Source organism: Numenius arquata, chromosome 11 (assembly GCF_964106895.1).
Source record: "Numenius arquata chromosome 11, bNumArq3.hap1.1, whole genome shotgun sequence".
Lineage (NCBI taxonomy): Eukaryota > Metazoa > Chordata > Aves > Charadriiformes > Scolopacidae > Numenius > Numenius arquata.
The window spans coordinates 11,047,134-11,058,377 of record NC_133586.1 but is presented as its reverse complement, the minus strand read 5'-3'; the positions used below and the strand labels follow the sequence as shown (position 1 = coordinate 11,058,377).

Below are 11,244 nucleotides of genomic sequence, written 5' to 3'. Positions count from 1 at the left end.
TTTTGTGCAAAAAGAAGAGAAAGAAGGCAGACAAATTCCTGTGCTAGCTGACAGCTTCTTGGTAAAGCCAACTGGGGAGATCCATGTTTATTATCTAAAGGAGAGAGTATTACTGAGACCAGTTCCACTGACCTGAGCCTTGAGAGGGAACAAAACACTGAAATACTGCTGTATTTCATTGCCTTTAGCAGTACCTGAACATGTGCTTACAAATCTGCAGTGGCTTTGGCAGACAGAAGGAGGAGGACAGGCATGAGTGGGGCCTCATTGCACATCTGTCTGCAGGGCTGGTGGCAAGGGCAGATTTCAAGCCTGGGCCTCAGAGAGGGCATGGCAGTTCCACTTGAGGAGCCTCAGGATAATGCTCCAGTGCCTGGGGAATGTCACCAGTCAGAGAAGGACTCTGGGAGTAAATGGGAGACCTAGGTATTCTCTTTAGAGGTTGAATACTTAACTTTGTATCCAAGGCAACGATTGGTGTGCAACGTGCAAACTGCATAAACTATCCAACCCAGGAGAAATGCTAGATGCTGGCTAAAAAGGCATAACCATTTCCTTCTGCTAGATCCTAGGTTTTGCAAGGATCTTAGTTTCTGATTTAAACATAACAGAAATTGTTACCAGATGTGCATGTCAGGGCCCTGAATGCACTGACAGGCCTTAATTGCCATGACCAGCCCCCCCTGGGGCTTTCCCCACACCCCTACCCCAGGCAGAGGGGCTCAGGAAAGCTCAGCCCTGGGCCTGGGGTCCCTGCCCAGCATTGTCGTGGCTATGTTGGGCTTCGAATCCAGCCGCATTGCAGTTGTGCCATGCCTGGCCATGGACCCTGTCGGTCTGGGCAGTGATCCACAGTCTGAATTTCTGACCTGCGTTGGACTTGTTTCATCCCCATGAGCTTGTCCAGCCCTCTGAGCTCTGGGCTGCTGTCCCCAGCCAGCCCTGCTCGGGGCTGTGGGATGGGCCCCCTACCCCGCTACCCTGCTCTCGGCTTGCCATCCCTCCCTGCTCCTTGGCAGCAAAGAGGAAATTCTCTAAATTCCCCTTCCAAACTCAGCTAGGTACTACTAATTTGTATCTAACTTACAAGATGGCGTTTTGATGGTGCAGCAGATTTGAATGTATTAGCCTGGATATGAACACGAGAAATGAGCCCAAACTAAAATTAAATATCAAACTATAAAAGAAAATGGAATATGAATAAACTCTAGTCCTAGAAACTTCTGCAAGTACCTCCTTCATATTTTGCAACAATCTTTACAATAGGCAATCCATGATAGCACTGATTCATACATCCCCACTTACAGGATTACTTGACATCTAAAAAGCATCTGAGTTGGAGTTTAGACAGCATGACGATTATCATGATTTTGATATCTTAGCATTTGGCTACTCCATTTTCTGACTTTCAAGCAGTTCCACAGAAGCACACTTTAAGTATCTGAATATTCCTCCCACTTTTTTTTTTTTTCCTTCCCATTTGTACAATACCTACGTCTGGGAAAGCACATAACCTGTGCACCAGATGTGCTATGTAAAAACTCCTGCCTGCCCTTCAGCCACAGCATGCGTGCCTCCACGGGGTCTAACCCACCTCCACCCCAAATGAGGAACATATGGAGCACCATGAATGGCAGAAACAAGACTTCACTTTGAACTACATTCCTCCTATCAAAGGGCCCTCTGTCTTGCCTTCTTCTTCTCCGTTCCTCTGGGTAATCATAAGGAAAGAACTGAACATTTGGAAAAGCCTCCTGGGGACAAATTCATTTCTAGCATAACTCTGCTGAAGTTAATGGTGTTGCACCATGGATTAAAATGGCACCATAATATTAAAAAACAGAGACAGCATACTACTCTGTAATTACTGTCTAAGAGAGCAAAAATAATAAAAATGATTCATTCTTATAGACCCCAAAGGGCACAGCTGGCTTAGTCAGTTTAAAAGGTGAAAATAAAAGAAGGCAGCTAGAATGTAACGATTTTAATTTGTATATGTGTATATAGATATGTGTAAATGACCATCAGATAACAACACCTCTGCACTAATTTTAAGAACAATACGCTAGAAATATAATTTAATGTGACTATGAGTTTTAAAAGACTGATAACAGAAATAGCTGTTAGGAAAATTAAAGGCCTTCTTTCATACTGGCATAAATTAGGAATAAATTCCTTCTAATCAAGTGTTACACTGTTGTAAGCTTAATGCAAAGGAATTGGGCCCCACAGCACCAAAATGGTTATTCTGTAACACAATCAAGCACCAGGAATTGCATTTTCCCCTTCTTAAAAAAGGACAATGTTATTTTTTTAGGCAGTTAACATTTAAAGGTCATTGTTACGGGAAGGAAACATTTCTTCTATTAAGTTTAGTGAAGTTGGTAGAAACGGCGCAGCCTGTTCCTTTACGGACTTCACTTTACAATACCATATGGAGGTGTGTGAAAGAGACTCTGAAGCTCGGCAGTATTGTACAATATAACAGCAAAGGCAAGGCAGAGATCTGACAGAATAGCTGCATGGGCTTCAGAGGCATTTGTCAGTAACAGCTGTTATATCTCTGGCTTTCTTGTTATTTAAGTGAGCTTCATCTAGGCAATAATCCTTTCCAGCCAAAGGAATAATACCTCATGATGAGAACTGATCTCCTGAGCACAGGAGGTCCTAGAGAAAGAGCACAACTCCAAATATTTCTGCAGACTGGCTAAAGAGTGTCTCTGCTTACCTATCTCTCCATGCAGTGAATGATCTAGCAAATAGTTTGCAGCCATTAGTTACTCAGATGTCCCCTGGTGGTCTTAAGACCTCTTGTGCCCACTGAAACACAGCTTTCCTTGAGTGTGTAATCAATAACAAGGCTGCCATGCATGCCCTTTGTACCTGCCGTTAGCCAGAACACAAAGTCTTGCTCTCTCTAACAGTGCCAGACATCACCATTTCCTAGAATAAATTATCTGGGGAAATCGGGTTTCATTGTACAAACAAACCAGTCTTTCAGTTACACTGTAACTGAGACACTGAAAGAAGAATGGGGGGAGAGGGAAATCAGTTGACAGGAAATCACTGGACCGATTCAGCAAGTGGGGAAAAGGAATCAGAGTTTTGAAGATAAATAAATTTTCACTGAAATATTATCTGATATATTATTTTGTTGTTTAAAAAACCAGCAGGATCCATAACAATCTATGGAGATTTCTGTGCTCATTTGTTTATAGACCAATATTCCCTTGATCAGACACGCCTCAATTACAAGGGATGTTAGTTCTTTTGTTGATTTCTCAAGGTAGATATTAACATTGAAGTAAAAGGATCCCTCCTGTCTAAAGATACAGAAATGAAGCAAAAATTTACTTCCCCTTTTTTTTCCTGCTACCGAGATACATGCTGACTTTTCATTAAAAATGCCACAGCTGTCAGCTTCTACTGAGATAAAGCAACGAACCTAGTCATAACGAAATGGAAAATTGTAAAAAAATTTATAAGATTTTAAACAAATAAAACTTGAATAAGGTTTTCCCTTTTTTTTCTGGGTACAGGCTGGTTATCAAGTAAAGTGGACTTACTTCTTTTCCCAAGCAGTGTCCATAAAAACAAGGGCCAGAAATTAATTTTTAAATGAAAGTTGAGTATATTGAAAACACATGAGTCCAGAAGCTGGGGATTTATGTAAAACATCAAATACAAAGTCTTGTGACAGAACAGTAAGAGTTATCAAGACTAAATAATTATAAAAAGAACTGCCATTTTCCCTTGTTTCAAGGCAGGCAAGACTTTGCTAGTTTTACTGTATATTCCTTTGTTTGGTCAGGAAGATCCATTCTACAAAAGCTCCATTAATTTCTGATAGGCTAAAAGGAACAATTCTTAGTTTAAAATCTAGAAGTTAAGACTTCATCTAAAAGTACATTATTTAACAGAATAAAATCCACAGGGGGGGAAAAAAAAAAAAGCAAACCCTTTGAGGCTTTATCACACTACAGTAGACTTCAGAGATGCTGATTATGAGATTGTGTTTGTACAAAAACAACACATTAATTACCCAGAGAGGCTTGAAGTGAGCAGAAAGATTGCAAGAGTGGATTATCAAGTCCTCAGTCTTGACAACACTTGGAGCTAGACCTTTTAAGTACTTGGGCACCTATTATGTAGGTATGTGTTGTGTGAAGCCTTCAGCGGGTGTTGAAAGTCCTACTCAGTGACAATATCTATTTTTTAGTGCCTTTATTCCTTTAAAATTTACCTGTCACTTTGGCTTTTTCATAGTTTAAACTTCAGTATATCACCTCTGAGAAATCTCAGGAAACTGCAACCCAGATCATGGTCTCCTTCTTGATGTTGTAACCCATAGCAGGCATAAAGACTTGTCATGAAAAAAGATCCAAAGCACAAACATCACATATAAATAAACATGATAAATATAATTATGTGACACTGATGTAGCCATCCCCTGCAAAGGCATTTCTATGCAGAATATGCTGATGAGAGCACCTTAGCAAGACTGTAATTTGTGAAGTACACTGCTCACAGCATTTGCAGGGTGCCCATGCCTTCAACAGAATTTTTATATATGCTTGGATTATGTACGTGCTTAAATGTATGAATGACTTTAGCCTATAATTAAAAGTTTAATATTAAATTAAGTTTGGTCTTTTAATGAAAAATGTCATCTATGAAACAGCAGACTAGAGCCTCAAAAAAAAAAAGTATCTCCCTTTTATTAAGGATCATCTCATGAATTTTATGCATGAAATCCTCTGTAGACACACCTGAAACTCCAATATCCAGTGGTCAAAATGAAACATGTCTGGGGAAGAAATAAAATCCTACTTACTTCTGCCCATTTTGAAAGGGCAGTTGGTAGAACAGGGATTATATAGGGAAAATGTAAGCTAAAATATATTGTTTTTCAGCTTCAATGACAATTTGTTTGGCTTAGAACTAGCTACCCAGGCTAAGATATTTGCATTGGGCTGTTTGGATTGAGGTCATCACTTCTATTTTGCAAGTGACAATACCCTCCTGCTATAGGTCATGCAGGAGAGCAGACTGTAATTATTTCTGTTTATATCAAAGGGCACTTATTCTGGTCTAATATTTTTCAGGAATTGGATGCCACTATTGCTGTTGCTGGGGTGTTTTGTTTCAAATGACGTATTCGATTATCAGTCTTTATGCTTTGCTAGTACCTGTGAGCGATAAAGTCTCTAGTAGAGCTTATAAAAAACCATTGCTTTCTGAAAGAGTCCTACAAAAAAACCTTTTCTTATACACAGAACGAGAGACTATTTAAAATTCACTGGCTTCAGAGTTATGGAAAGTAGTCGGCAATGCAAAGACGTCAGAATTGTGCAAACAGGGCAAATAGGGGAACAGGGGCACCAACACCGTTTCTGCTACAGGAAGGTGTGGATGCCACCAGTTGTTCAGAGGGGGAAGGCGACACCACATCCCCACACTGCAAATCCTTTGGGCAGCGAGCTGTTAATAACCACTGTGGCACTTCATAAATTAGTAATAACACCCAGGGTCGCAGAAGTACAGCAGGGGAGGTACCATTCCCTGCCTCTAGCCATTTACACGCTCGAGACCTTGTTTAGGAAAAGCTTTGATGCTCACACATAACTTCAGGAGTGTTGAAGGCGAGAGGACTAACCACTAGAGACAGCACCAGGTGGGAGCGTAAATATGTTGCTGAGGCAGATGCGGAACCAGAATTACTTCGGTTTACACAGAAAACTATCTGCCAAAAAGGCTTCATGTCCCCTTGCTTTCCTCACACAGTAGTCAACACACTTCTGAGATTTTTGATGCCTGAAACACACTTAAGACGCATTGTCCAACAGCCACGTAGGCGCCACGTTCACTTTACCCTTTCCAGTTGCACCTTCCTGCGAAGAATCCAAGTCATCGCAGGTATCACCTCCTTAAAACCCACCTAGGAGCCAAGGAAAGCGCCCCGAGGGATCTCAATACTATTTATGCCAGCGTGCTTTGTATCAAATCCTAATTTGAGGGAATCAAGGTTTACACCTCTGCTGGCCTCCCACCGCCGCCGGGGCGGTGCCGCATCAAGCCGGCGTCCCCGCAGCGCGCCCAGGGCGCGCTGAGGGGACGCCGGCCTGAGGCGGCACCGCCCCGGCGGCGAAGGGGAAGCGGCGGGGCCCGGCCCGGAAGAGGAGGGCTTTCCGCGGCGGTTCGGCGGCAGCTGGATGCGCAGGGTGAGGGGGGCGGCCGGCTGATGAGGGAGGAGGGGGGCGGGAAGGCGAGGCCCGTCATGAGTGGACGGGGCCCCGGCCCGACCCGCCGTGAGGGGAAAGAGGGCTCCGGCGCGAGCCCCTCCTGAGGGGAGTGAGCCCCGTCCGTTGTTCGGGGAGAGGGAAGGTGAGGGGGGGGGTGTGTCTCCCCTGTTGTCGGCCCCCCGCAGGGTGAATACTGATATTAAAATTATTAATCGTGAGGAGAGCAGCTCCTACTGCTCTCTGGAGAAGGCTGTGGTGGCGTGCGGTGGGTCCCCAGGGCAGTGTGAACCCCACAATCCTCCCCTCTGACTGAGGAGCGAAGTTCCCTGGAGATCGTTCACAGTAAAAACTAACGAGGTTAGCTCATGGCAAAAAAAAAAAAAAAAAAAGGAGGGTGAAGTCACTGGATATCCTGCAGGAGTAACTCCTACACCTGCTTCAGAAAGATTTAGGCTGCGTCATTAGGTGGAAAGGGGAAGGCTGCAGATGGGCTCTGGAGATCACCAGGCATCGAAGCTGATGAAAGGGGAGTTCATTTTACTGAATACTGTGCTGTATTCCCCATAAACATTCCACTCGCTCTAGTCTCAAGGTGCAGTGGGGAGAAGAATTGGACTTGGTCATTGAGGGTATATATTGTAGCTCTCAGGGTCCAGAAGAAACCTGTCTCCTTCTTCTTTCCCTCCAGTTTGCAAGGTGAATATTGGTCCTGCCTGCAAATCTTCAGGAGACAGCAGAAAAGCTTATTCTGGAAGTCTAGAGGCAAAGACCTTTAATGCTCTACATTACCCAGGGCTTGTTAAAACAGTAGGCATAGATCCTTTCTCAGCATCTGCTATTAGGGCCAGACTTTTACTGATGGACAGTACTAGATAGCACCAACATCTGAAGGGCAAATGCATATATAGCCAGGTAAATAAGGAAACTAAGGCCTTAAAAACAAATCCCATTAGAGAGGCATGTTATGAGGTAATTTAACATGCTCTTAGTTGCTGTCTTTTCCCTGAATCAAGTTATTACCACATAAATTATTGTGATTAAATCTGATTATTTTGCTTTGCTGGCTATGTGTATCTGTAGGCTTTGCATGATATTCTGCCTTAGTAAACGTTTCACATTGATTGTAGTAATGTTTTTTCCTGTCAAAAATGGATTTGGAGTAGATTGGGAGTGCATTGTGAAGAAATGCTTTTTTCTATTACTAACCCTCAGAAATGTCCCATATCTTTCTACCACAGCTCACCTAATCTAGGTCTATCAAAGGTGCTGCTGCGTAATGGCTGATTGTATTAGGTATCAATCTGAGTTGAATTTCTCCTGTGTGGATGGAGTCCCTTAAAACCACTCCCACTGTTTAGACAGATCAGTATCTCTATATCCAGAACAGATGTCCAAAGGCTGCATGTGGAATTGGAATTGCTTTCCATCAGAGATAACCTCTTCAGGACAGTTATTTAGTGTCTTAGATTCTTGAGACTTAAGAGTCAATCACCTATGCTGTCTGCACAAAACTTAATTGCTGTGTTAATCCGAGTGTAACTTTTCATTTTGGTAGCTATTACAGTAAGAGTCTTCATACATTGCTTAAGCCACTTTTATTGTGTTTGTTTTTAAAGTTTTCAGAATGACTTCCTTGGTTGACATGCCCTTGAATTATGAAAAGATGTTTGCTCATCGATTCACATCAGATGATGAAGAATACCAAGAATATCTGAAACGCCCTGCTGATCCCCCTCCTATAGTTGAAGAATGGAGAAACAGATCTGGTGGCAACCAGAGAAACAGAGATCGGTACTGATTCTTTTATCTAGTAGAAATGACTGTAAAATCCATCATCCAATCTGTCTAGCAAGTGCAGTGTTATCTGCCTACTGCAAAATATTTGAATTATTTCTTCAGGATGTAATTGCAGCTTTTTACTGAATTCTGGACAGTAACATCTGATTTTTGTGTGACTGAAAAACAACGATTACACATATAGTATGTTTGGCAATAGTAACATGAGCCTTTAATACAAAGTAGTTAAACTTCAGTCCAACTAACAATTAGGAAGGCTTCTTAGGTAAATACCTAAATAGGATTTGTGCCTTATCTGAAGAAAAGGAGGACAAGATCTTTCTTTTTCTCACTCTAGAAGCTTGTCATGAAGTTAAACACAGAATCAGTTTCTACAGTTTAAAAAAAAAAAAAAAAGATTGTTTAAGGAGATATTCTTACAAACTGTGGTTCTTTGAATTAACGAACTCTTATATCTACGCTCTGGTCACACAGTGAACCTCATGTAAATGCTGTTTGTCTGCACCACACCATTGAGATATCCAAAGAAAATGACCAGGAGTGTTGATAGGAATTGAGATACAGCTGAAAAGCTAAAACTTAAGACTGAACAATGGCTAAATACAGCTGATAAGATACACTCTCTTGTGTATGGGAATCTACAAGAGGCCATGAAGCAGTGGTAGTATGGATTTTAGGGAATATGCAAATTCCAGAACTCTATGCTGTTACGTAGCTAAATTGTCCGTAAGCCTGCTTTGCCACAGCTTTCAGCCATGAAGTTACTAGATTGACCCTGGCTTCGATACAGCTATGGATGTATATTCTGCTTGCTTGTTAGGTACATGGTCTGTTTAAGTCTCTGTTCAGAGTTTCAGCAGTTCATGTAATGCCTGTGAATACTCTGTGTTAGGAAACGGACTGTCCTTGCGTCACTTAGCAAATAGTATGATGGGTATTAGTAAGAAATTAATGAATGATCTCAGATGACTGTAGATATGTTTTCATCAGTTTGTCATAAAACCCGATCGGTAATTGAGTGTATAAAGAGTTACATGACAGTTTTCATGAAAACTGTAAAAATTAAGAGTTCATTATCATTTATCTTTTCAAGAACTCACAAATTGTGTGAATATTTGACATTTCTTTTCATTGCAGGTTTCAAGATGGCAGATATTTTAGAGGGGACAGATACAACTGGCAAGGTGACTATAGATCTAATCAGAGGCCAGAGAGAAGCTGGGGCAATAACTACCAGCAGCACAGACAGGGGCAATCATACTCCTCCCACTATGGCTACAACTCCTACAACCCTGGGCCGCGTTACCATCCCTACTGATGATACTGGTGGTTTGAAAGTCCAGTAATGCTGTGTAACAAATTCAGTTAAACTTCAGTTTTCTTATTTTTCCACAGTTCTATAGATAACTGAAGAATCAGTATTATAGTCCATTGCTTTTTATCTGTAGTGTGAATTGAAAAAGGGAATACCTTTTATGGATAATAAAAGCGTATTATATGGAGTTTGTTTAGAGTCTGTAGATCTTGGATTAAATTTCTTTCTCCTTTTTTTTTGTCTGAATGCATGCTAGGACACTTTTTCCATCACTGAGATTTCTCTCTGTTACACTTTAGGAAACACAGCAGGTCAGGGGAAAACAGCTGTGGTTTGTGTACAGCCTGTAGTGGTGGCACATCGCCCTCAGATAGTTCTTTTTGAAAGAGATGTACTGTGTCTTTCTCTGGAGAGAACTTCTTAGTTTGGCTTTTGATAGTGAGAAAAGCTCAGTTTGGTTTGAATTGCAGATACCTTAAAACTGAGAAGAGAGATGCTATTACAGAAATATTTTATGGCGTCAGCAATAGTGTCTGTTGACTCAATGGCTTCAGTTTATTTGCAGCGTTCCTCTTAAAACATGGTCTAAAAGTTGGAATAAAAATTAAGTACTTTAAATATCTATCTTCTTATTGTAGTAGTTCAGTGATATAAAAGTTTTACTTGAGAAGTGGTATCAAACATAGATTAATTTTTATCATCTTAAAATAAATTTGGTATGTGCATAACAACTTTTGGAATTCCCATTTCAGTAAAGCTGTAAAATTTTGATGATAATTGTAATTAGTTTGTATGAAATACTTTGTGCATGTTATAGAAGAAAGGAACCATAATCAGTACTGTTCTATACTACTTCTGCATGAGAAAATAGCATAAGCAGCGCAGAGTGTTACTCTGTTCTTAGAAGTTTTGTGGGTTTTTTTAAGTCTTCACACAATAAAAGTATAGTTCAAGTGTAACGATGTTTCTGAGTATTTCTGAAACTGACTTTTGAAACATTCAGAAGTGCAATGCTGTCATCTGTGGTGACAGCCGCGGGAGAAGCAGCACCAGCAGGGAAGTGTTAACGCTGGAGAGCTGTTGGCTGAAGTTAGAAGAATGGCCTACTCAGCTACAGTCAAGAGGATGAGACACACTGTGATTAATTAGAAGTCTGGAGTGTTAATCCACTGTCTTACACTCTACTATAATAGGGTCAAAGTTCTCTATTTCACCATTTACGTGATAAGCTAATTTGTATCAGTAGAGCACCGCGTTTCTTTGTACTTGACTTCTCTTCAGCTGTTGTACAGAAACACGGAGCCGTCCATGCTGACTGTTCTAACAGCCGTGACATTACGTGATAGGGAGCGCAAATTAGGGCATCTTGATTTAAAAACAAAGAATAAATACAGAAGTCACAAGCAGTGTCTCCCAGCTCATGAGATGCTTTTAAGAGCTGAAGAGTATGTTTACGCTTGATCTTAGAAACTCACACCGTATGTAGCTTTTACACAGTCTGTGATACACAAGCCGTGACACAAGTGTCTCCACCTACCTGCCAAGTATTTCTGTTTTCTGCTTTTCATTAAATATTGGTAACTCTGATACAGTTCTTAATATCCTACTCCCTGAAGTATTTGCCTTGAATTCAGTTGTTTAACCTTGGAAATCTTTTAGTGAGAGGTTTGTTTTTCCTTCAGGAGTTCTACTGGATGGAACACACCCTTTTTTACCCCCCTTAGCACGGCGGAGGTGTTGCACCGGGGTATACACGACCATGCAAAGATCCTCTGGGAGCACTATGGAGAGCCTGCAAGTTGGCACAGCGCGATTCCCTTTTAATGCAGAATCACATGCAAAACACCAGCTATCCCAGGCTCCCCCCACCAGGAAGGGAGCGCAGCTCTC

At 41.4% G+C, this 11,244-nt stretch overlaps 1 protein-coding gene across 1 annotated transcript; it reads left to right on the top strand.

The window, feature by feature from the left end:
• Positions 1-6,173: 6,173 nt before the first annotated feature.
• RAMAC (RNA guanine-7 methyltransferase activating subunit) lies at positions 6,174-10,312 on the top strand. Its single transcript, XM_074156252.1, has 3 exons — positions 6,174-6,221; positions 7,859-8,033; positions 9,177-10,312. The coding sequence occupies exons 2-3, from the start codon at positions 7,867-7,869 to the stop codon at positions 9,355-9,357; spliced, it is 348 nt and encodes a 115-aa protein (XP_074012353.1). The 5' UTR covers positions 6,174-6,221; positions 7,859-7,866; the 3' UTR covers positions 9,358-10,312.
• Positions 10,313-11,244: the final 932 nt, after the last annotated feature.

Excerpts from the sequence above, each read along its gene's own strand:
- RAMAC (XM_074156252.1), top strand. The coding sequence starts at position 7,867 with ATGACTTCCTTGGTTGACATGCCCTTGAATTATGAAAAGATGTTTGCT. Across the intron at positions 8,034-9,176 it reads AACCAGAGAAACAGAGATCG|GTTTCAAGATGGCAGATATT; the intron begins GTACTGATTCTT and ends TTTTCATTGCAG.